At 44.0% G+C, this 24,909-nt stretch overlaps 1 protein-coding gene and 2 long non-coding RNA genes across 4 annotated transcripts; all 3 read left to right on the forward strand.

The window, feature by feature from the left end:
• The first annotated feature begins 3,500 nt into the window (after positions 1–3,500).
• LOC135374032 (uncharacterized) lies at positions 3,501–4,754 on the forward strand. Its single transcript, XR_010416725.1, has 3 exons — positions 3,501–3,580; positions 4,301–4,515; positions 4,578–4,754. It is a non-coding gene; the product is annotated as an uncharacterized LOC135374032 (long non-coding RNA).
• Positions 4,755–7,367: 2,613 nt separating this feature from the next.
• LOC135374028 (uncharacterized) lies at positions 7,368–14,297 on the forward strand. 2 transcript variants are annotated; one of them, XR_010416723.1, is made up of 6 exons: positions 7,368–7,431; positions 7,493–7,555; positions 7,623–7,808; positions 8,447–8,606; positions 10,080–13,497; positions 13,554–14,297. XR_010416723.1 is itself a non-coding variant. In XM_064607042.1 (5 exons), the coding sequence occupies exons 2-5, from the start codon at positions 7,535–7,537 to the stop codon at positions 10,190–10,192; spliced, it is 480 nt and encodes a 159-aa protein (XP_064463112.1). In that variant the 5' UTR covers positions 7,368–7,431; positions 7,493–7,534; the 3' UTR covers positions 10,193–14,297. The 2 variants fall into 2 exon arrangements, 1 of the variants encoding a protein (XP_064463112.1); XM_064607042.1 differs by having other exon boundaries at positions 10,080–14,297.
• Position 14,298: 1 nt separating this feature from the next.
• LOC135374029 (uncharacterized) lies at positions 14,299–24,038 on the forward strand. The gene is made up of 2 exons (XR_010416724.1): positions 14,299–14,531; positions 23,881–24,038. It is a non-coding gene; the product is annotated as an uncharacterized LOC135374029 (long non-coding RNA).
• The last annotated feature ends 871 nt before the right edge of the window (positions 24,039–24,909 follow it).

Consider the following 24,909-nt stretch of genomic DNA (forward strand, 5'->3'; position numbering starts at 1 on the left):
CATGATGACGTCACAAACCAGGAAAAAAGCACACACGCGCGCGCACACAGCAGCTCAGGAATGCACAAGGAGAGGTGCTTTATTAGAATCTCTACTCCTGGCTCAGACACCAACATTTCTGCTCAAATACCCATAACTGCAAGATTAAGCACTGCTTACTTTATCAATATATAGAGCACTCAACAAAATCTAACAAACAAACAAACAAACCCACTTTCCGTGATAGAACACTATTCAGCTTTACCAAGTGATTTTCTTCTGCTTTAGCAGTGAAAGACGAAAAGAGCCAGGAAAAATTACACGCACTTCTGCTTGAATAACTAACTGCAACAAAAAAAAAAAAGAACGAAGAAACGAAAAAAAAAACGAAGCATGTGAAAAAAGGCACTAAACAGAGAAAAAGGCACTCATTTCTGCTATCGGACAATTGTTGCATAATGCTACATACACAGTCGCGTTGTCCCTGTGTAAAGAAAGCACTGGACAATGGTACACAAATCGAATTGGGAAAATCACTTCTACTCGCGCAGCATAATAAGATATACGCTGATTTTTTTTCTTTTTTTTTTTACGGTCGAAAATTGCAATAAGCAGCCACTGCTATGCAAGTGCAACAAGCCTTATTTTTAAACCAACCCCATTTCATGCAATACCACATAAATTTATCACTCGAGTCACACGCAAAGGCATACACAATGTACTTACTGGTTAAGGGGGGTCACAGTCGCACGCACACACACACACACACACACACAACACAGACACAACGTGCGACAGTGAAAAATAAGAAATTACACGCACTTCTGCTCGAATAGCAAAGTGTCAAGCATGACAAAACACATTTTCTACCACCAGAAAATTATTAAACATAATAATACAATATTCGCAAAAATTAAGCTTGTGTGGCAAACACACAACCTGAGGAACACACCCATTCACATCTGCTTTCTGAATTTGTTATACAGGCGTGAGCGATTCGATAAGAATAAAGCACGCTGCTTGGAGAAAGCATATATCATTTGAAGCTCAGTCTACTCTATTGAAAATGCGATAAACCCTATTTTTCAAACAAACAAAATCACAGTCGGCATAATATACGGCAATATCACTGAAGTCAAACACTTACTTGTCAAGTGGGGTCCCAGCTGCACAAACGCGCACGCACACTCACACATTTTTAGTGCCTCACAACGAGCAAAAACCCAAAGTCTATTCACAGCCACATAAATTCATATTATTCCTCACGTCAATAATTATCCAACCATAGTCAAAACGGGGAACACGCATATGCGGATGCGAAACAATAGGCCTTCCCGCCGGATGTAATACGATATCGCCAGTCGACCGTCCCAAAGCAAAAAAGAAACACAGCATCTCAGGAATGCATGTTGCCTATATATCCAAGAACAGCGTGCAGCAATTATAATACAGAATGGGATTCATTTCTTGGTACTTTTGTTTGCTTGCATATAAATATTTCACAAGAAATATTACAGAGTGTAAAAGGAGAACAGCATTCGCTACACCCTGTAGGTCTTATCATTTTTAAACAAACCAGTTTTCATATGTTTATAACCACACTACCATTCACGAAATAGGGGAGTCACTAATGATTCAAATAAGATAAAATATCATTCCATCATCATTGATTGCAAACTCCACGCAAGAATAAGCAACTTCTGCGCGTCGTATTTTTCTTTTAAGAAACACCAAATAGACTCAATCTCGCCGTGTTAAACAGCAACGAAGACTAGGCAATTTTGTATTTATTTTTGTCGTTTCCAGCAGCTCATTACTTTGTGCGAGTCATCAAAAATTAAAAATTTCTGATCTGCTGCTGTTAAAGTGATAAAACAGTGTGCCCGCACGGGGAAACGATAATGGAGCGCGCGTCATTGCGTCAAGCGTGTCGTAACTGCGTGAACGGGCCAGATGCGGCTCACGTGGGGGCGCGTTTCGAGGGCACTGTTTTATCACTTTAACAGCAGCAGATCAGAAATTTTTAATTCTTGATGACTCGCACAAAGTAATGAGCTGCTGGAAACGACAAAAATAAATACAAAATTGCCTAGTCTTCGTTGCTGTTTAACACGGCGAGATTGAGTCTATTTGGTGTTTCTTAAAAGAAAAATACGACGCGGAGCAGTTGCTTATTCCTGCGTGAAGTTTGCAATCAATGATGATGGAATGATATTTTATCTTATTTGGATCATTAGTGACTCCCCCATTTCGTGAATGGTAGTGTGGTTATAAACATATGAAAACTGGTTTGTTTAAAAATGATAAGAGCTACAGGGTGTAGCGAATGCTGTTCTCCTTTTACACTCTGTAATATTTCTTGTGAAATATTTATATGCAAGCAAACAAAAGTACAAAGAAATGAATCCCATTCTGTATTATAATTGCTGCACGCTGTTCTTGGATGTATAGGCAACATGCATTCCTGAGATGCTGTGTTTCTTTTTTTTTGCTTTGGGACGGTCGACTAGCGATATCGTATTACATCCGGCGGGAAGGCCTATTGTTTCGCATCCGCATATGCGTGTTCCCCGTTTTGACGATGGTTGGATAATTATTGACGTGATGAATAATATGAATTTATGTGGCTGTGAATAGACTTTGGGTTTTTGCTCGTTGTGAGGCACTGAAAACGTGTGAGTGTGCGTGCGCGTTTGTGCAGCTGGGACCCCACTTGACAAGTAAGTGTTTGACTTCAGTGATATTGCCGTATATTATGCCGACTGTGATTTTTTTTGTTTGAAAAATAAGGTTTATCGCATTTTCAATAGAGTAGACTGAGCTACACATGAGATATGCTTTCTCCAAGCAGCGTGCTTTATTCTTATCGGATCGCTCACGCCTGTATAACAAATTCAGAAAGCAGATGTGAATGGGTGTGTTCCTCAGGTTGTGTGTTTGCCACACAAGCTTAATTTTTGCGAATATTGTATTATTCTGTTTAATAATTTTCTGGTGGTAGAAAATGTGTTTTGTCATGTTTGACACTTTGCTATTCGAGCAGAAGTGGGTGTAATTTCTTATTTTTCACTGTCGCTCGTTGTGTCTGTGTTGTGTGTGTGTGTGTGTGCGACTGTGACCCCACTTAACCAGTAAGTACATTGTGTATGCCTTTGCGTGTGACTCGAGTGATAAATTTATGTGGTATTGCATGAAATGGGGGGGTTGGTTTAAACATAAGAGTTGTTGCACTTGCATAGCAGTGGCTTCTCATTGCAATTTTCGGCCGTAAAAAAAAAAAAAAATCAGCGTATATCGTATTATGCTGCGCGAGTAGAAGTGATTTTCCCAATTCGATTTGTGTACCATTGTCCTGTGCTTTCTTTACACAGGGACAACGCGACTGTGTATGTAGCATCATGCAATAATTGTCCGATAGCAGAAATGAGTGTCTTTTTCTCCGTTTAGTGCCTTTTTTCATGTGCTTCGTTTTTCTTCTTTTTTTTGCAGTTATAGCTATTCAAGCAGAAGTATGTGTAATTTTTCATGGCTCTTTTCTTCTTTCACTGCTAAAGCAGAAGAAAATCACTTGGTAAAACTGAATAGTGTTCTATCACGGAAGGTGGGTTTGTTTGTTTTTGTTTGTTTGTTTGTTAGATTTTGTTGAGTGCTCGATATATTGATAAAGTAAGCAGTGCTTAATCTTGCAGTTATGGGTATTTCAGCAGAAATGTTGGTGTCTGAGCCAGGAGTAGAGATTCCAATAAAGCACCTCTTCTTGTGCATTCCTGAGCTGCTGTGTGCGCGCGCGTGTGTGCTTTTTTCCCGGTTTGTGACGTCAGCATGGCATGTTGGGGCTTGTTTAGCAGTGTTACAATCTTACCCACCGCTAGTATCTTGTTGTTATCTTGCGTTAGCTGCGTAGCGATGTGTGGTGACTCTGCGCTTATTGCTGAGGTCTTAAGCCTTTTCCCTCATCGGTTAAGTGAATGTGTGTACCCTTGTCCTGTGCTTTCTTCACGCAGGGGCAATGCAATTGAGTATTTAGCATTATGCAATAATTATCTGATAGCAGTTGATGGTAGTTTGTTAGCATGTGTTTCATTTTCGAAGTCATAGCTATTTTGCTATTTGAGCAGAAATGCTGGTATCTGAGGGTTTAACGCTGAGGGTAGAAATTCCTGTCTGAGATGAATCTGCATTTCACTGCAATATGTTTCTTTTAAGTAATATTATTGAAGTTCCACAGCCACTGTGAACAAAAAGGGATGGTTGTGTGCCTGCTCATGAAAGCAACTTGCATATCGGAATGACATGTGATGAGAGCGAACTTTGCGCTCAGGTGCGGCAATGGTGTAGGCGTACGGAGCATTACGTGAAGCAAAGCTCGAGCTGCGACCTTGAACATGCAGATCAGGTTATTTTTAGGCTATGACGACTCGCCGCACCCGTGCATGTTGGGCATGCAGCGAGGTCGCCGCTATATAAATGGGGAGGATGTGTAAAGAGGCAGCAGTCTTCGCATCACTTCGGGGGTGTGCGGAGCTCGCTTCAAGAGTAAGTATTTTTTATCCACGCTTTGTGGTGCACGTTTTCTTAGTGTTTCTTCTTTCTTTCAGTGCCTAGATGCGTGTTCTGCATTTTTGATCCTCATGATATCGGGGATGATGAGCCATTGGAAGAGAATTCACCATCTTCTCCAGACATTTCACCTGCCACAGTGCATGCTCACGTCGAGCGATCACATCCCTATGTGGACATTTCCTTCCTGCCTATCTTTCAAACTGATTGCACATTTCGAGGTATCGTCAAAGCGTTTGTGCTATTGGCATCTGTTCACGATCAGAGAGTGGAGGACTTGCGACAATATTTAATGAACTACCTCCACAATATAATTGCTATTTTGCGAGCGCAAAAATACCCTTTAGGTTTTGCATTTGTTCTGACGTTCTAATGATGAAAGAAAATCGAGGGGATGTAACCACACACATAGCTCATTTTATGGCGCTTGCTCGCGAAGTCCACAGCGATGGAGCTATCGCAAATACTTTGATGGATGTGATTCAGGAGTCCACCGGGCGCATTGAAAATTACCAGCGCGAGGGTAGTGGGTTTGTATCCACTGACGTCCAAAAAGTTCAAATGTGTATTTCTGCTGTGAAAACTAAAAAATTCGGGTGCAATGGGGTACTTCCCACGAATCTGGCTAAACGCAGGAACGTGTTAACGAATATCCATTTACCAGCACGCAAGGAGGGCGAATGTTTTAAATACAATACGCTCGCTCTCCCACCCACAGGAAAGGAATTCGTGGAAAAAATGTGGAAATTATGCAGTAGATTACTGGTGGCCAAGCCACTTCCCCGTTTCATTTTCTGATCTGGACGAATTCGAAGACAAAAACAAGATATCCGTTTACGTGTACGAGTACGTCGATCAGGGAGTACACGAGCCGCGACCCCCAAAACTCGAGTGTGAAAAGAAAATTTACTTATTGGCTATAGATGAACATTTTTTGGAATCAAGTCCCTCGAACGAGTACTGATGAGAGACAATAGGTGTTTCGTATGCGAACGTTGCACACGCTCTTTTAACGAGGAAAAGAGCGCGTGGCGAAACATCGTCGCCTGTGCGCGGACGTGAACGAAATCTTATTGGAATTTTGCGAACCTAGCAAAAATTTTGTAGAATTTAATAAAATACAGTACAAGCAGCAGTATAACTACGTCGTCGCGTTGGACACGGAGAGCGTACTCGCGCCCAGTGGTGTTGGCATGCAGCGTGACGTCACCTCTAGCTTCTGTGCCGTGCTCGTGCGCACCCACGACTCGAAGGTGATGTGCGTCAGGACGCACCACGGTGAAGATTCCGCGAGGCAGTGCGTGAAGGCTTTGATGGAAATGCTGGACGAGATGGCTGCCATGAATGCCTGCCCTGCCACAATGTTGCTGAATGATGAGCAACGGGCCGAGCACAGAGCTGCCACCCATTGCGCGAACTGTAAACGGGAGTGCACGCGAGATCTACCCCGTGGCCGTCATCACGACCATTCCAAGCGATGTATTGCCGGGGACCCAAATTACATTGCGACGCTGTGCAGCCCCTGTAACGTGGCGTGCACGACGAGAGAAGAATTACAGATCATGGTGCACAATCTGGCCTACGATTTGGCCGGACTGCTGCGGGAATTTCACCTTCTCGGGTGGAAGCGAGCTTCCTTCATCGTTGCCAGTTCCATGGAAAAAATTCGATCGTTCGAAATTGGCACCTTCCTATTCAGAGATACCATGGAGTACCTAAATTCGTCGCTGGGAGAGCTCGTGGAAACCGTCAAATCTATGGGGGGCGCAAAGGCGTTCCAGAGCCTGAAGCTGGTATTTGGAAACGACTACAAAATTCTGCTTCGTAAACGTGTATTCCCATACAGCCACGTTAATTCTTTTGCGGTGTACGACGAATTGGCTCTGCCGGCAAAATCTGCCTTCCGAAATGATCTCACGGGGGAGGATATAAGCGAGGAAGACTACCAGTATCTGCTGCAAGTATTTGAACGTTTTGGATGCTCGAATCTGAGAGATTTTAGTGCATTGTACCTGAAAACGGATGCCCTATTACATGCTGATGTAATGCAGCACTTTCGACGACTGTGCTACGACGCGCGTGGATTGGAATTGCTTCATTGTGTTTCTCTGACGTCCTATTTGTGGCAATATGTTTATAAGTCCCAAACGTCGCCACACCAGCATTGGACAGCTGTTTCGGCCTTATTGGGCCTTTATCAGCAATGCGTAGGTGGGCGACGTTTGAGCGAGTGGCGTCGGAAGGTCACGTTCAACGTGACTCACCCTGACGGGAGGACTTCAGGTTCAACGTGACCTTCCGACGCCACTCGCTCAAACGTCGCCCACCTACGCATTGCTGATGAAGGCCCAATAAGGCCGAAACAGCTGTCCAATGCTGGTGTGGCGACGTTTGGGACTTCTAAACGTATGTTCAACGTGCAGCCAAAGAGCGTATGCTATTTTTCTTCATTCAGACCTTGCATTGGCAGCCCTAGCCGTTGTTTCAGTTTTTCTACAACTGATAGCTGTACGTTACTTCTTGGGCTTCCACATATCCTACGTGTGTGCGAGTCCACAAGGGTTATATGCGCTTAATGAAGAGATGCACGCAAATCAGTAGATGCTTCCGGAGACACCATAGGCTCTGAACAAAGCACACATTACAACTTTGTTCACTCTGTAATAGCTCCCAGTGTTTTGATTTCCAAAATGCCAAATTACGGTACTGTTGGAATTACAGATCTTTCATCGTCACATTCTACCATGAGTGAGCTTGATGGCGCCAATGGTATGAGCACGAGTGGAAGACCCCTCTCCTGTTTTTACCATTGCCAATTTATCCTTATAGACGCCTTTGAGATTGAAGCAGCTACGTACACTGCATCTGCATCACAACCTCAAGAGGAAGCTGGTAAGGCATATGAAAGAGTTCTTTGATGTTGTGTTTAATACATAATTTTCACGTGGTACAGCACTGGACAAGCCTTACCAGCTGCAGTCACTGAAGCCGCAACATGGTTGTATGCAGCAAGACGGTAATTATAGCCATGACTACATTCATTGACCAGTATCTAATTTAGAGAACACTCCACAAAATTTCAGCGCCAGGTTCTGAAAAAGCTACTCATCCTGCGCCTGGCTCTGCAACAGCAAAACGATATTTTATCAAAGCTACCACTAGGCTCAACTGTACCTGATGTGCCACTCCTTGTACAAGAGCCATTTGACACAGTAGAAGCACTGGAGACTTTTGAAAGCAAGTTAACAAAGGACACTGACAAACAGCTTGTGAGTGGACTATCCATACCTCAACACTTCGGCAGCCCAAGCTGTACCCCTTTTGTTCGCCTGATCAAGATTTAATGGGATGGGATTTAACATTTTACAATGAACGCCTTGAAACATGGCATTTTTGTCGTAAAAATTTCGGTCAGTGAAACCGGGGTACGTTGTGTGCATAGTGAATGAATTCCATCATTCTGGTGCAGTAAAAGTAAATGGCTTCGTACTACAACAACTTATGCATATGCATACAAAAAAAAGAGAACAACAGAAACTGATTGAACATCCTATTCAATTCTATGGCCAGTAAGGGCACTGTGTAATATCAGAGTGTAACATGTGGAGCTCCACATAGCAGATGTGCGTGTAACTTTTTTTTCATTCTCATAAATGTCATCAGCAGAAATCAACTATAGCGATAACATGATCATTCCATGTGGTGAAGGAGACGTTTCGTGTATGCCAATAATATGCTCTTTCTATCAGATTCCTGGTTGCCGCGAAAGAGAAGTACAAATTTCTGTCAGCTGGTAACAGAAGTTACTGACCCATCTGCAGAGATATGTGTGAAAATTGTGCGTTGGTTAGCCATTGTTTAATATTCAGGTGAGCAACAGAGAAATTAACTGTAAATGTACCTGCAGGTTCAAGAGCTTTCTGTTCTGGGCGGAAATACACTCAAGATATGCATCAAACGCATTCTATCTTACATCATGACGGACAAGGTAGCGAAAGCCTACAGTTGGGAGGGAGGCAAAGGAAATCTCCGATTTGTGGAATTAAGACTCGCAGACATACTCTCCGGTACGTACATGCAAGAAGTAATGAGCCCATTCATATAGGCCTTGACCTATTCTGGTGCATTTTTGAAGAGTATACTCTATATGTGCTTCATTGATTGATACAGTCGAGTGGTGCCAAATCAATCTATCTAATCTGTACTGAATGAGGAACAAACAAGAAACGTGAACAGATAAGCAAAATAGCTGAGGTGAGCTCCATTTAGGGACATTCACAACACATAGAGCCTCCAAGTGCCTAAGGGGCAATGTCAACAAGTAATTCATAAACGGTGTATGTAAGGTTAGCATCCTTGAGAAGTAATCAGGAAGGTCTAGGTTCAACCCCTGGCACCTGTTGGCGTTTTCGTGAATTATTTGTGAACAAAATATGTTCTGTTTCTGTTCAGATTAGAGTAGAAAGTTTTTCCAGGACTGATGAGCCGTTGTTCCGCTGCACGTTGCCCTGTGGAAAACTATGTTGACTCTAGCAGGTTTATAGCTGAGGGAATATCAACATCAGAATACCCCTGTCACACAGGCAATCTTCAGTAAACATCTAAACCAATAGGCATTGAACGTGCACCACCAAGCGTGTGGTATGTCTGCATAGGGGGATCATTGCACCCAATGATTTTGAAAAGTTGACATGTTGCTCGCTTGGTGGCGCTTTTCAGTGGCCATTGGTTTTGATGTTTATTGAAGATTGCCTATGTGATGGGTATAGCTTCTGTGCTGAGGAACATGATATGGTGATGATGCAGCCACCACAGCATTTACGAAAAGTGAGTTAAAGCCATATAGCTGTGGAAAACTTGCGTATCGGCAACTAAGGACATGTTGACAAGAACATGCCAAGGGGAACACATAAACATTGTACAGTAGAACCTTCCTTGTGCCCTTTATTAGAAAAAAATTGTCATTACGCATACTGCGGGAAGAGCATCCAGCAATCATGTTGCTGCGCTAGCTAAATTAAAACTGACAAAATTATCTAACAGCAGCATTCACATGAGTCAGGCAGGAGTGTTATCACCGATACAAATTGTCCCGAGGCAATTTATAATACCAATTTTAAAATGCATCAAAATGCATACTTTGCGGGTTGGGCGCGTGTTCACGTTCATCTGCACTTTTTTGCATGAGCTACACATTTTGTCTTGCAATACCTGCAGATCCGGTTGCCCGTTGGTTGGTACTGGAAAATTGGTGCCCTATAAGCAAAGCATCTGAGGCAGAGAACACAGTAACAGGGTCAGGTTCAATAACGCATAGAAATATAGTGAAATGCCTAGCTTTTACCATTTAAAATATGTACCGGTTAACCTGTGTGTTCACCCTACCCCGTTTACCAGGAATGGCTAGCATTGTGATCTACTCAACTTGTGTTCCTGAACTCATCTGCTCTGTAACACCGATTTTTGTCACCCTCTTGATCATCATGCTTGCTTGATTGTTTACCATTTGCACAGTTTGACTGACTTTCTGACATTTTCAGCTGCTGTACGCTCCCACAGTAAATTTTCAGAAGCTACAAACTTCGATGTGGAAAAAGAAGTGAAGGAATGTCTCCGACATACAAAGGACCGGGATGAGAAAAAGAACAAGTAATGCATGTACCCTTCCTTCAAATCATATCCCTGTCTCGTAATGTGTGCGACCCCTACATTCTCTTCCTATTGAAGAAACAGAATGTGAAGAAACGGCACCGAAAAATCGGCTTTACTGCAGGCGAGCTGATCGAGGACTCGATACTGTAAAAAAACAGAGTTTGGCAAAAAAGAACCCCTGAAACAGAAGGACTCAAAAGCAGCAACAATATTTACTTCACGAAAAACAGGGTTCATATCCATATAGGGTCTGAGGTTTTTGGGTTTTACCCGATTCTTCCTCGAATTTAGCATAGCAGTATATAGACCATCATTTGCGTACAGTCAAATCTAAAAACTTTAGCTTCCCAGCTGTTGGCCACTCTTCACTGAAACATAACTTAGGTCCAGCATTACGGATCACATGCAGTGAGTGCAGAGTGATATTGCGGGAGGCAAAGATGAAATCATCCACATATATTGGGCTATAACAACGGAATCTGGAGCACGAGACTTTAGGTACGACACAACACATGAGTCAAAGGAGCTCAGGTAAACCTCAGATAATAATGGAGCAACAGACGAGCCTATGAAGATTCACTACGCTGAGAAAAAAAAAGCACATCTTCAATACTGGTCACAGTGGACCTTAGATAGAGATCTAACAAATCACTACCGAATCGCCAAATTTTTAACCCCTTTATAGGAAACTGTGCCCGTTCCTATATTCAGGAGCATGTGCAAAAATCTGGATGTGTCCCTTTGTTCGAAGGAGTGCTTGCCCTGTCTGCTCCATCTGTGTCACGTTTCTTCGCACGGGGTTTGTTTCTTCAATATGTTGTATTAATAAGTCGGAAAATCTGCATTACTCTCCTCCAACGGTGAACTCTTTCACTAGCACCACCACCTTCATTTCCTTGCTGTGTATCCTGGCATGTTTAACATTCCCAATGGTCTGTGTCGTCTCCCCAGCCCTATCTGGATTGGATTGTGGATTGTGAGTTTAATGGCGCAGCGACAACTGAGATCATAATACGCCAAAATACGATGATGATACATGAAGGGGTTATGTTAAGAGTATAGTGATTTAATTAAAAAGAGAGTTGTGTAACTACACTTCTGTGTAAATCGGAAGGTAAAACTGGTGAACTAAAACTTCACAACTGGTTGATTACATTCACCTCTCTAAAAAAATTAAAACATTTTCAAATGGAACGAGAGCCTCATCACCCAGCAAAAGTGATGGGTGAAGAGGCAAATAGTGGTCATAAAAGAAAGGGAAACACGGCTTACGATGTTCTTCAAACAAAGGGCAAGTGATGAGCAGGTGTAAAACGGAAAGGTCAGCTCCGCACCTTGTGCACACGGGTGCTTCCTCTCCCCGTAAAAGATGTCCATGAGTGAGAAAGGTGTGCCCTAGCCTCAGTCGACTCAATAGGACCTCATGATGTCGCTTTGGAAAAAGTTGAACACATGCGCCAACATGAGGTTTGACTGTCTGAAGTTTGTTGTGTGTTTGTGTTGCCCAGAAACCCTGCCATTTCTTGTTGATATATTTCTTGAGTTGCAGCATCAAGTCACTAGACGGAATTTCAAAAGGTGTGATATCATTTCCTTGGGCAGCTGCAGCTGCACGATCAGCTTTCTCATTTCCGCGAATGCCGACGTGGCTTGGCACCCAGCATAGCCTCAAGCTGTACCCCTTTTTCTTGTATGAGACTCATTAGGTACCGTGCCCGCCTGACCAGTAGGTTCTTGTGTGTTGCAAGACTACTGATTGCACGCAGAGAGCTGAGGGAGTCTGAGTATATCACTGACGTCACAACGTGTTCCTGAAGAATGTGATTGAGTACTACAATAATAGCGTACATCTTACCACTAAAGATCGATAAAACAGTACTTAAATTGTGTGACTTTGTGCATGTGCCAGATATCATGGCGCATGACACCCCAACGTTGGATTTCGATGCATCCGTGTAAATCTCAACATGATCACCAAAGCTTTTTTTCAGGTCTTCAAATTCATGCATGATTTCTGCTGCAGGGGTTTCCTGTTTGTTGTATTTTAGAAGAGTTACATCACACGCAACGGGTTGTTGCCAAGGGGGAACCATCTTGCTACAGTCTACTGAGGGTAAGCTAAAACAGGTGAAAGCATAGTTCTTAACATCATGTTGGAGTCGCATGCTGAACGGGGCTATCGCATGGGGCTTGTTCTCAAAAAGCTGCTTAAAGCGAGTGCCTTTTATGCAGGGTAAAGCAGGATGTTGAGAGTGCTCCTAATTCTCATGCTATACGAAGCTCCAAGATAAATACGCCGTGTTTCCAGAGACCACTCGTTTGACTGTACGTAAAGACTCTGGACTGGAGTGGTTCTGAAAGCCCCAAGCACTAACCTTAACCCGAGGTGGTGCACAGCATCTAGAGCCTTCAAGACGGAAGGGCGTGCCGATCCGTAAACGAAACACCCGTAATTTAACTTCGCACGAACAGTGCTGCTATATATACGGTGAAGGGATTGACGGTCTGCACCCCATGATCTGTGGGATACAATTTTAAGTATGTTCAGAGACTTTAAGCATTTTGTTTTCAAGTTCTTCACGTGGGAGGAGAAAGTTAGCTTCTTATCAAAGTTAACGCCAAGAAATTTATGCTCGTCCTGAACAGTGATGTCCTGACCATTCATTTTATCATCTGGCTCAGCAAAGAAGCCCCTGAGTCGTGAAAAGGGTACACAAAATCTTTCTGGGTGAAAATCTAAATCCATTCTCGCATACCCATTTGCACAGCTTGTTAACGGCAAGTTGTAGCTGACGCTCACAGACAGCAAGACTGGAAGAAGAGCAAGAGATCTGCAAGTCATCTACATAAAGTGAGTATGAAATGGATGGAGGTAGGACACGGACAAGAGAGTTCACTTTGATTATGAATAGGGTGACACTGAGAACAGCTCCTTGTGGAACACCATTCTCTTGTGCGAATGGTTGAGAGATTGTAGTGCCTAACTGGACCCTGAATGTCCGTCCTTCAAGAAAATTGGCGACACAGCGAAACAAACGACCACGAATTCCTAGAACTTGCAAATCTCTAAGTATGCCATACCGCCACGCTGTGTCGTAAGCCTTTTCAAGATCGAAAAACAATGGCACACAGTGTTGTCTCCTGATAAAGGCTTCTCTTATTGTGGTTTCGAGCCTCAACATGTGATCTGATGTTGATCGTGCAGCCCTAAAGCCACACTGATACCTGTCGAAGCAATGATTTTCTTCGAGGAAATACATAAGACGACCATTTACCATCCGCTCAAATGTTTTACCCAGGCAACTGGTAAGTGCAATTGGCCTGTAACTCGATGGATCCGATTCATCTTTTCCTGGCTTTAGGAGGGGGATGATGGTCGCCACTTTCCACTGGGAAGGAAGCTGACCTTCTCGCCAGACTAGATTAAAGAAGTCAAGAAGACTGGATAGAGACTCGCGTGGCAAGTGCACTAGCATTGAATAGGTGATTCTGTCTGGTACTGGTGCTGTATTTTTTCGACCGGACAAGGCCCTTAACAGTTCTGCCATTGTAAAAGGCTTGTTATAAGCACACCTGTCACCTGATCTATGAGGGACGTGCTGCTTCTCAGCACGTTCTTTAAGCTTGAAAAAGTCACTACTGTAGTGGGACTAGCTCGACACGTGCAAAAATGTTCGCAAAGGACAATAGCTTGCTCGTCCAAACTCTGACAGACTGTCCCATTCACTTGAAGCAAAGGGATAGACAAACTGGTATAGTCACCTTTAATTTTCTTAAGCCTGTCCCATACTACTTTAGATGGGGTGTTTGTGTTTAAAGATGACACAAAAGTGCTCCAAGACTGTTTTTTGGCTTGTCGCCGTGTCCAACGTGCCCTAGCACGAGCTCTTTTGAAAAGAAGAATGTTTGTCCCAGTGGGGTACCTCCTAAAGATACCCCATGTTCTGTTCTGTGCTTTGCGTGCCTTTGCGCATTCATCTGTCCACCAGGGTTTGGGACGCCTGGGAAGACGGCCAGATGTCTGAGGAATGGACTGCTCAGCAGCGTGTACGATTATGCTGGTGATAGTGTTATTTGCCTCTTCAACAGACATGCGTTCAAAGGACGAAGGCACAACACAGGCCTGTGTTTGGAACAAGTTGCAGTCTGCCTCGGAATGTTTCCATCGTGGTGGTCGTGTCATCAGCGAGTTTGTGTGACGACGGAATTTTATAACCACGGGGAAGTGATCACTTCCATGCGGGTTCTGTTCAACTGTCCAGTCAAAAGAATGAAAGAGAGAGGGACTGCACAGTGACATATCTAAGCAAGAAAAAGTTTGAGTCGAAGAATGTACATATGTGAGTAGCCCTGTGTTCAGTAGACAAATAGGCCTTGAAAAGAGCACCCTCTCCAACATTTTTCCTCGCCTATCCACTCTTGCACTACCCCACAGTAGTAAGGGATGGACTCTCATAGTGCACAACGCTACAAGGCTTCTGGACACGTTTAATTAGCAATTAGAGCTAATTGGGACATCCACATTAATCAGCACCCTCCAGGGAGCCACCACACTAATTGGGTACGTCTAACTCGTGTCCAGACCACCCGAGCGTTGTGCACTACGAGAGTCCATAAAAAATAAAAAAAGATAGAAATAGAGTGGAGAGGAGGAGTTTAGTTGAAGATCAACGACGCCATCTTGAAGAAAGCGGTCCGGAACGGCCGCTGACCGTCGCTGGGCGACGGAGCACAGAGGCAGGTTGCAAAGCATCACAGCTATGACCACCAGTTCCAGACATCCTGTGACGTCAGCTGTGACGTCATCATGGCATGTCTGGGTAAGTTAGGACAGCTCTCGACATGCAAGGAGAAAAACACTCGTAATACAGAGGCTGGGAAAGCAAGATTATGCAAACCATCAATAGCTAACAAGAAAATAGAATTAGTTACACAACAAATGATCCCACCACAACAGGAGTGCAAAACGATGCGACTGCTCTATCCGACAGCCAGGCAGAGAACTGACTCGTAATGGTTTTTTTCTCCTGTATAAAGCCCACAGCTGTACCCCCTAGCGGTTACTTTCTCAACTAATCTCACAACACAATTATTAAGAATCACGTCAGCGCTACAACCGTTCCCAAGGCAGAAGAAGATAGAAAATGGCTGGGATGCCCGGACATCAGCAACCAGCACCCGACGTGCACTGGGACGAATATCGCACAACAAAGTTGGCGAAAGCATTAGTTACACAACAAATCAGCTCACCACAGCAGGAGCGCAGACTGATGCGACTGCTCTCAGTGACAGCCAGCGAGAAACTGACTGAGACGCCGCTCCGCGGCCGCTACGCATGCGCGCTCCTGGCGCCCTCTGGGGCGACCACCTCCGAGAGGCTAAGAGAGAAGAGCATTCCTGCGCCCCCTGCTGGCCGTTCTCATTGGTCGTGACTTCATCCTATTGTCTCAGGGCTACTCTGTTTTTTTCCGCTAATGCTCCTCTAGACAAGGTCAATCTGCAGTGAAGCCACGATATGACGTCATCACGCACCTGCGTGGCTCAAGGACGTGTGTGCTCTAGACAGGGGACGTATTATTTATTGAATCACTATCCCAAGATTACTTCCTTTATTCTTCTATAACGATTGAATAGGAAACTATTGCAGAAGAGCACTATGCATGAAAGCTGATCGTAGGAATTCCAAAGTCTTACTAAATGAGACTTCCAAAAGAACAAAATATCCTAACACATAACTTAATCAATGGCAAATAAGAGGACTAGGCACTCACTAAATCAACACAGAGTATGGGTAACCAGGAGCGCAGAACTCAGGGCCGCACTATCGTCAAGACAACAATGTTCCTTGTCAAAAAAGAAAAAAATACAAAGCGCCAACAAAGGAAAGCATGCATGTCGTGGCATGTCAGAACACGTCAGGACAAATTGCACGACTGCTGGGCAACAGAGGAAAACAAACACTTGAACAGAGTGAAAAGACACTCACCATCATTTTTCACGTTCACAGCATTCCCCAATTGTAAATCCGCTCGTCACAAAATCCACCTGCATCGTCAAACACCATTCACCAGTGACGAACCACACATCCGCACCCCATCAGGGGCAGACAGAACCCCACCGAAGCTACGCTCTTCCACTGACAGCCAACGCGATTACCAGGAGCAGAATTTGCGTGTCCAGACCCGTCAGTGTTCAAGAGAGAAGTGAATCCTTGCGCCCCCTGCAGGCCGTTCTCATTGGTCGTGACGTCATCCTATTGTCTCAGGGCTACCCTGTTTTTTTTTCACTAATGCTCCTCTAGACAAGGTCAACCTGAAACAATAGTCTCGCGGTATGACGTCATCATGCAGGTGCGTGGCTCAAGGACGCGTACGCTCTAGACAGGGGACCTGTTATTTATTGAATCACTATCCCTAGATTATTTCCTTTATTCTACTATAATGATTGCATATAGAACTATTGCAGAAAAACACCATAGACACGAGGAGATTGTAGCATTTCATTCCCAAAGTCTTGCTGTACAGGGAAAAAAAATGGTTCAGCAAGACATGTCCATCCCAGCCAAGAGCCATGCACCTAACTGAATAATGACGCTTTGTTCCTCCTGAATAAAGTCACACACCTGTCCCCCTCACAGTTACTCTCTGAACTAAATGAATCGCAAAATTATTAAGAATAGCTCTACTCCCATTCAAGGCAGCACTATCGTCATCGTCAAGAATATTCCTTGTACAAAAAGAAAAAAAAAACTACATGTAGAAGGAAAGCATGTCAGAACAGGCCCAGGCATGTCAGCGCATGTTTGTCAGACAACAACGGGGAAAAAAGCGAAAAGAAAGAAAGGAGAAAACCAGTATCAAACTATTTGTAAGCACACGCACTCCTCTTATCCAAAAACAGTACTCATCATAAATCCGTCCAGGGCAATACACACCATTTTTCTATTGGTACACTTTTTTTCCAGTAACGGTCAATGCATTGCTACAGACTGCGTGACGTCATCACATCCTGTCTGAAGCAGAAGACAGCGGCAAAGACTCCTATTATTCATTGAATCGCAAGATTATTTCCTTTGTCCTACTCTTAATGACATTCATTCTCTCATTAAAATTCAACAAAAAAGCACCCGCATATTAACGATTTTCACCCCAAAGGCTCATCATGGTCATTAGAATTACAGTAAGCTACCACTGCTCTTTTAAAATAATAAGTGAGACCACTCAACATCACCTCCAGGCTTATGTAATACATGACCCTTTCTATGTTCATACATTCCTTGTCTTAGGCTACACCTGCAAGCAAAAAGGCGCCAAAGCCGGGTGGGCAAAGTTCCATTCGCGCATTGCGAGCAAAAAGGCGCGAAAGCCGGAGAGCGAAGTTCTATTCGCGCACGCCAAAGCACAATGGAAACTATAATTGACCTATTACTTGGATGGCTATTAATGAACCGCTCCATTTTTTTCTATCTTCCCATTTCAGCGTCGTCATGCAGTGAAGCAGACTCACATCTAAAATAATTAATTTACACTGAGGGTGCCGTGCTTCAGGAATTCCTATCCTGCGCTCAGACGCAAGCATTTCTTCACGGATACCTTTAACAGCTGACTTCCTCAACATACCGAGCTCCTAACAACATCTAACAAACAATCAGAGAAACCCTCTTCTCAGCTGTACCTTCTCAGCTGTATCTTCTCTTCTCAGCTATTTTTCTGCGTAAAATCGGTGATTTGAGGAAGAGAGCAGCGAAAAATTGCGCGCACTTGTGCTTGATTTAAAAAACCTGAAGCATATGCTAATAAACTAAGAAAGAGACACTCATGTCTGGTATCTGATCGTGCCACATACGCAGACGCATTGCCCTTGCGTAAAGAAAGCACAGGACAGGGATACACAAATTTCCTTAGGTGAGCAGGGAAAAGGCTTAAGACCTCAGGTCACCACACATCGTCACGCGGCTAGCACAACATGACACCAACAAGATACTAGCAGCGGGAAGAACTGCAACACTGCTAAACAAGTCCAGACATGCCATGATGACGTTACAAATCAGGAAAAATGCACACGCATGCACGCAAAGAGGACAACACATTAAACACACGGAGCGCTCAGGAATAATCGTAGCGTTACCGCACATCGCTACGGAGCTCAACGTCTAACACAAGACGGCAGCAACAAGATATTAGCGAAGGGTAAAAATTGCAACACTACTGAACAAGTCCAGACATGCGGCATCGCATACAAAACACTGCTCATCGGGGAAAAGGCCTAAGCCCGCGGCGAATCATCATAGTGAATACACAACTTCATTTTTCTATTTCGCGTAAACTAAACGCGGTCTGCTTGGAAAACGACTTACACATTTTCTTAAGGAGCAGAGAAATATAGAAATTTCTACTCCGTGCTCAGACACCAGCATTTCTGCGCAAAGACCTGCAAAATTAAGCACTGCTTAGTTCGTCAAGATATCGAACACCCAACAAAATGAAACAAACAACCCCACTTCCACTGGTAGAACACTATTCAGCTTTTACGCAGGAGGCTTTCTTCTACATAAAAGTAGAGAAAATAAGAAAAGAGCAGCGAAACATTACACGTACTTTTGCTCGCATAGCTATAACAGAAAAAATATATAACATAACGACGCACACGCTAATAAACTGTGACAAAGACACCCATTTCTGCTATCAGATAATTATTGCATAATGCTAAATACTCATTTGCATTGTCCCTGCGTGAAGAAAGCACAGGACAGGGATACACAATTTATCTTAAGCGAGAAGGGAAAGTCACTTCTACTCGAACAGCTTAATACCATAAAGTCTGAATTTTTGCAAAGAAAATAAAGATTGAACAGCACTTCGAAGGTGACAGACACATACTAACAAACACACAAACATTTCTATTCATTTCTATTGATAAAGGCGTAAACCACACTACAAGAACAAAGCACACTGCTTCAGGAAAGCGTATCAAATGCAACGCAACAGGACCGGCTCTCATAAAATAACCTGCCCAAAACAAAGACTTCACCAGGTTCGCGAGGCAATTCCATTAAAAACGCTCTCGGTCTATCCTACAGATAAGAATGCAAGCGCTGCTACCCTTATTTTTTAAACCACTATTCCGCGCAATAGTACATAAATGTATCACTCGTGCCACATGAAAAGGCACACACAAAGACCTTACTTGTCAAGTGGGATCCCTGGTTCAGAAAAGCGCGCGCACACACAGACACACACACATTTTCACACTCACAAACACAAAGTCTATTCTCACAACCACTTAAATCCACATTATTTTTATCCACATCCACATCCACATCTGTAGGATAGACCGAGAGCGTTTTTAATGGAATTGCCTCGCGAACCTGGTGAAGTCTTTGTTTTGGGCAGGCTATTTTATGAGGGCCGGTCCTGTTGCGTTGCATTTGATACGCTTTCCTGAAGCAGTGTGCTTTGTTCTTGTAGTGTGGTTTACGCCTTTATCAATAGAAATGAATAGAAGTGTTTGTTTGTTTGTTAGTATGTGTCTGTCACCTTCGAAGTGCTGTTCAAGCTTTATTTTCTTTGCAAGAATTCAGACTTTATGGTATTAAGCTGTTCGAGTAGAAGTGGCTTTCCCTGCTCGCTTAAGATAAATTATGTATCCCTGTCCTCTGCTTTCTTCACGCAGGGACAATGCAAATGAGTATTTAGCATTATGCAATAATTATCTGATAGCAGAAACGGGTGTCTTTGTCACAGTTTATTAGCGTGTGCGTCGTTATTTTTTTATTTATTCTTTCTCTTATAGCTATGCGAGCAAAAGTGCGTGTAATGTTTCGCTGTTCTTTTCTTATTTTCTCTACTTTTATGTAGAAGAAAGCCTCCTGCGTAAAAGCTGAATAGTGTTCTACCAGTGGAAGTGGGGTTGTTTGTTTGATTTTGTTGGATGTTCGATATCTTGACGAAGTAAGCAGTGCTTAATTTTGCAGGTTTTTGAGCAGAAATGCTGGTATCTGAGCACGGAGTAGAATTTTCTATATTTCTCTGCTCCTTAAGACAATTTGTACGTCGTTCTCCAAGCAGACCGCGTTTAGTTTACGCGAAATAGAAAAATGAAGTTGTGTATGCTCTATGATGATCCGCCGCGGGCTTAGGCCTTTTCCCCGATGAGCAGTGTTTTGTATGCGATGTCGCATGTCTGGACTTGTTCAGTAGTGTTGCAATTTTTACCCTTCGCTAATATCTTGATGCTGCCGTCTTGTGTTAGACGTTGAGGTTCGTAGCGATGTGCGGTAACGCTACGATTATTCCTGAGCGCTCCGTGTGTTTAATGCGTTGTCCTCTGTGCGTGCATGCGTGTGCTTTTTTTTCCCTGATTTGTGACGTCATCGTGGCATGTCTGGACTTGTTTAGCAGTGTTGCAGTTCTTCCCGCTGCTAGTATCTTGTTGGTGTCATGTTGTGCTAGCCGCGTGGGGATGTGTGGTGACCTGAGGTCTTAAGCCTTTTCCCTGCTCACCTAAGGAAATGTGTGTATCCCTGTCCTGTGCTTTCTTTACGCAAGGGCAATGCGTCTGTGTATGTGGCACTATCAAATATACCAGACATGAGTGTCTTTTTCTTAGTTTATTAGCATATGCTTCAGGTTTTTTAAGACAAGCACAACTCCGCGCAATTCTTCGCTGCTCTCTTCCTCAAATTACCGATTTTACGCAGAAGAAAATCGCATGGTACAGCTGAGAAGAGGTTTTCTCTGATTGTTTGTTAGATGTTGTTAGGAGCTCGGTATGTTGAGGAAGTCAGCTGTTAAAGGTATCCGTGAAGAAATGCTTGCATCTGAGCGCAGGATAGGAATCCTGAAGCACGGCACCCTCAGTGTAAATTAATTATTTTGGATGTGAGTCTGCTTCACTGCATGACAAGGCTGAAATGAGAAGAGAGAAAAAATTGGAGCGGTTCATTAATAGCCATCCAAGTAATAGGGCAATTATAGTTTCCATAGAAAGTAGAATTTTAATGGACTCGTAAAATTATAGTTTTGAGGTAGTTTTTCTAAAGTGCAATGCAAGGTAGAAAATCATTAATATCGTGGGAATGCCATCATGTTCCCGTAAAGGCGTTCTGTCTTGTGCTTTGGCATGCGCGAATGGAACTTTGCTCCCCGGCTTTGGCGCCTTTTTGCTCGCAATGCGCGAATGGAACTTTGCCCCCGGCTTTCGCGCCTTTTTGCTCGCAGGTGCAGCCTCAGGCAACGAATGTATGAGCATAGAAAGGGTCATGTATTACCTAAGCCTGGAGCTGATGTTGAGTGGACTCACTTATCATTTTAAAGAGCAGTGGTAGTTTACTGTAATTCTAATGACCATGATGAGCCTTTGGGGTGAAAATCGTTAATATGCACGGTGCTTTTTTGTTGAATTTTAATGAGAGAATGAATGTCATTAAGAGTAGGACACAGGAAATAATTTTGCGATTCAATAAATAATAGGAGTCTTTGTCTTTGCCGCTGTGTTCTTCAGACAGGATGTGATGACGTCACGCAGTCTGTAGCAATGGATTGATCGTTACTGGAAAAAAGTGTAGCAATAGAAAAATTGTGTGTATTGTCCTGGACGGATTTATGATGAGCACTGTTTTTGAATAAGAGGAGTGTGTGTGCTTAGAAATAGTCTGATGCTGGTTTTCTTTGTTTCTTTTCGCTTTTTTCCCCCTTGTTGTCTGACAAACATGCGCTGACATGCTCTGACCTGTTCTGACATGCTTTCCTTCTACACGTAGTTTTTTTTTCTTTTTGTACAAGGAATATTCTTGACGATGACGATAGTGCTGCCTTGAATGGGAGTAGAGCTATTCTTAATAATTTTGTGATTCATTTAGTTCAGAGAGTAACCGCGAGGGGGACAGGTGTGTGACTTTATTCAGGAGGAACAAAGCGTCATTATTCAGTTAGGTGCATGGGTCTTGGCTGGGATGGACATGTCTTGCTGAACCAATATTTTGTTTTTCCCTGTACAGTAAGACTTTGGGAATGAAATGCTACAATCTCCTCTTATCTATGGCGTTTTTCTGCAATAGTTCCCGATGCAATCATTATAGTAGAATAAAGAAAATAATCTAGGGATAGTGATTCAATAAATAACAGGTCCCCTGTGTAGAGCGTAAGCGTCCTTGAGCCACGCACCTGCATGATGACGTCATACTGCAACACTATTGTTTCAGGTTGACCTTGTCTAGAGGAGCATTAGTGGAAAAAAACAGTGTAGCCATGAGAAAATAGGGTGACATCACGAACACTGAGAACGGCCTGCAGGGGGCGCAAGGATTCACTTCTCTCTTGGACAGTGGCGGGTCTGGACACGTTAATTCTGCTCCTAGCAATTGCGTTGGCCGTCAGTGGAAGAGCTTAGTTTCGCTGGGGTTCTGTCTGCCTCTGGTGGGGTGTGGATGTGTGGTTCGTCACTGGTGAATGGTGTTCATCGATGCAGGTGGATTTTGTGACGAGCGGATTTACAATGAGGGAATGTAGTGTACGTGTCCGATGATAGTGAGTGTCTTTTCACTCTGTTCAAGTGTTTGTTTTCCTCTGTTGCCCAGCTGTCGTGCAATTTGTCCTGACGTGTTCTGACATGCCCCGACATGGATGCTTTCCTTTGTTGACGCTTTGTATTTTTTCTTTTTTGACTTGCTAACCGTACTCTGTGTTGATTTGTTGAGTGCCTAGTCCTCTTATTAGCCGTTGATGGAGTTAAGTGTTAGGATATTTTGTTCTTTTGCAAGTCTCATTTAGTAAGACTTTGGAATTCCTAGGATTAGTTTTCATGTATGGTGCTCTTCTGGAATAGTTTCCTATTCAATCGTTATAGAAGAATAAAGGAAATAATCTTGGGGTAGTGATCCAATAAAATAGGTCCTCTGTCTAGAGCGTACGCGTCCTTGAGCCACGCAGGTGCATGATGACGTCATGCCATGACTTCATTGTAGATTGACCTTGTCCAAAGGAGCATTAGTGAAAAAAAAACAGTGTAGCCCTGAGACAATAGGATGACGTCACGACCAATGAGAACGGCCAGCAGGGGGCGCAGGAATGCTCTTCTCTCTTAGCCTCTCGCAGGTGGTGCCGCAGGTGGCGGTAGGAGCGCGCAGAGGGCGCTAGGAGCGCGCGCGCATGCGTAGCTGCCGCGTCGCGTCGCCTCAGTCAGTTTCTGCCTGGCTGTCGCGGAGAGCAGATGTGTGCTCGGGTGCTCCGCAGTCCCCGCGCTCGCTCAGTTTCTGGCTGGCTGTCGTGAAGAGCAGACGTGTGCTCGCTCAGTTTCTGCCTGGCTGATGAGCAGTCGCCGCGGGGGAAAAGGTGAGTGATTTGCCTCGCTTCTTTTCTCGCATGATTGCCGTGTTTAGCGGTGACCAACGAGTGATTTGTCGATGTTTGACCGCGCTCGTGTTAAGCCTGTTCGCGCATGTTTAGACTTGTTCAGCAATGACCAAGCCTTTTCTCCGTGTTGACGCACGTTTAGCGGTTCCCGCCTTGTGTTAGGTGTATAGTGTTGAGGCGCTGTGGTTAGGCCTAAGCGATTGCCTTTTCCCCGATGTGTACTGTTTTCTGTTTAGCAGTAGCGGTTAGACCTTTTCTCTCGCATGCCTAGACTTGTTCAGCAGTGTTGCATTTTTTACCCGCCGCTTGTATCTTGTTCTGTCTTTCTCGCCTATAGCTATGATGGTGGCGCCATCTGGTGTGATGCCCTGCAACTCAGTGGCCACCTGTCGTCGATCTCTGCAACTACCCGACGTCAACAAGCGCTGGTCACCCGGAGCCGTTTCTTCGTCACGCCATCGTTGATTTTCGAATAAATTGTTTCTCTCCACTCTATTTCTATCTTTTTATTTTATTTTCTGCCTATTTTTTTTTCAGCTCAACTAGCCCACAACTCACACAGTGGTCTGGACACGTCTTAGATGCTCCCCAATTAGTGTAATGACTCCCTGGAGGGTCCCAATTACTGTGGGGGGTACCAAATTGCTCTAATTGCTAATTAATGGCGTCCAGGCCACTGTGTGAGTTGTGGGCCAGTTGAGCTGATCCCATACTACTGTTGCAGAGAGCTAACCCGACAGACATAACGAACGATAGCGGAAAAAATGGACTGCAATTTACCTGTAGGGTGCACATGCCTCCCACGTCTTCCGTAGGTTGATTCCAAGATACACACGCAAAACACCTTCAGTGACCACTGGGACGGCACAAAGACACTGTCACGGCATGGAGACGGCGACGAATATATGAGTCCCATGCAGAGCGGAGCAAAATGCCTCCAGACAGCTCCGAGAACCAGGGTAGAATAAGCGAGTAAGCGCCCAAGCGCTGAGATGGCACTCGCAAAGGCTTGGATGAGAATCCAGGATCCAAATAGAATGTTGTAGGACAGGGAATGGGGAACATGCACCTAAAATTTGAAGAGAAACGGACGAAGGAAAATGAAATTCCGGCCGTTACGGCCTGACGACAGTGACGAGCGTCTCTTGAAAGGCCATCACCAGACGCTGTGGTGCCAGCACTCCTAGGTGAATAACTACCTTCCTCATACTGCTCAAAATGCAGCCCATACTGCGCATAATGATACTCATACTGCCCATAACGTCGCTCATACTGCTCATTACTTTTCTCATATTGCTTATATATCCGCACATACCACGTCGTTGGCAATTGTAGTAAGCGCATTCTTTTCACTTGCACTGGACTG

Source organism: Ornithodoros turicata, unplaced genomic scaffold, assembly GCF_037126465.1.
Source record: "Ornithodoros turicata isolate Travis unplaced genomic scaffold, ASM3712646v1 Chromosome39, whole genome shotgun sequence".
Taxonomy (NCBI): Eukaryota; Metazoa; Arthropoda; class Arachnida; order Ixodida; family Argasidae; genus Ornithodoros; species Ornithodoros turicata.

Coding starts and splice junctions, on each gene's coding strand:
- LOC135374028 (XM_064607042.1), top strand. CDS start 7,535: ATGGTTGTATGCAGCAAGACG. Junction 7,556..7,622: donor TGGTTGTATGCAGCAAGACG/GTAATTATAGCC, acceptor ACAAAATTTCAG/CGCCAGGTTCTGAAAAAGCT. Junction 7,809..8,446: donor AGGACACTGACAAACAGCTT/GTGAGTGGACTA, acceptor ATGTACCTGCAG/GTTCAAGAGCTTTCTGTTCT.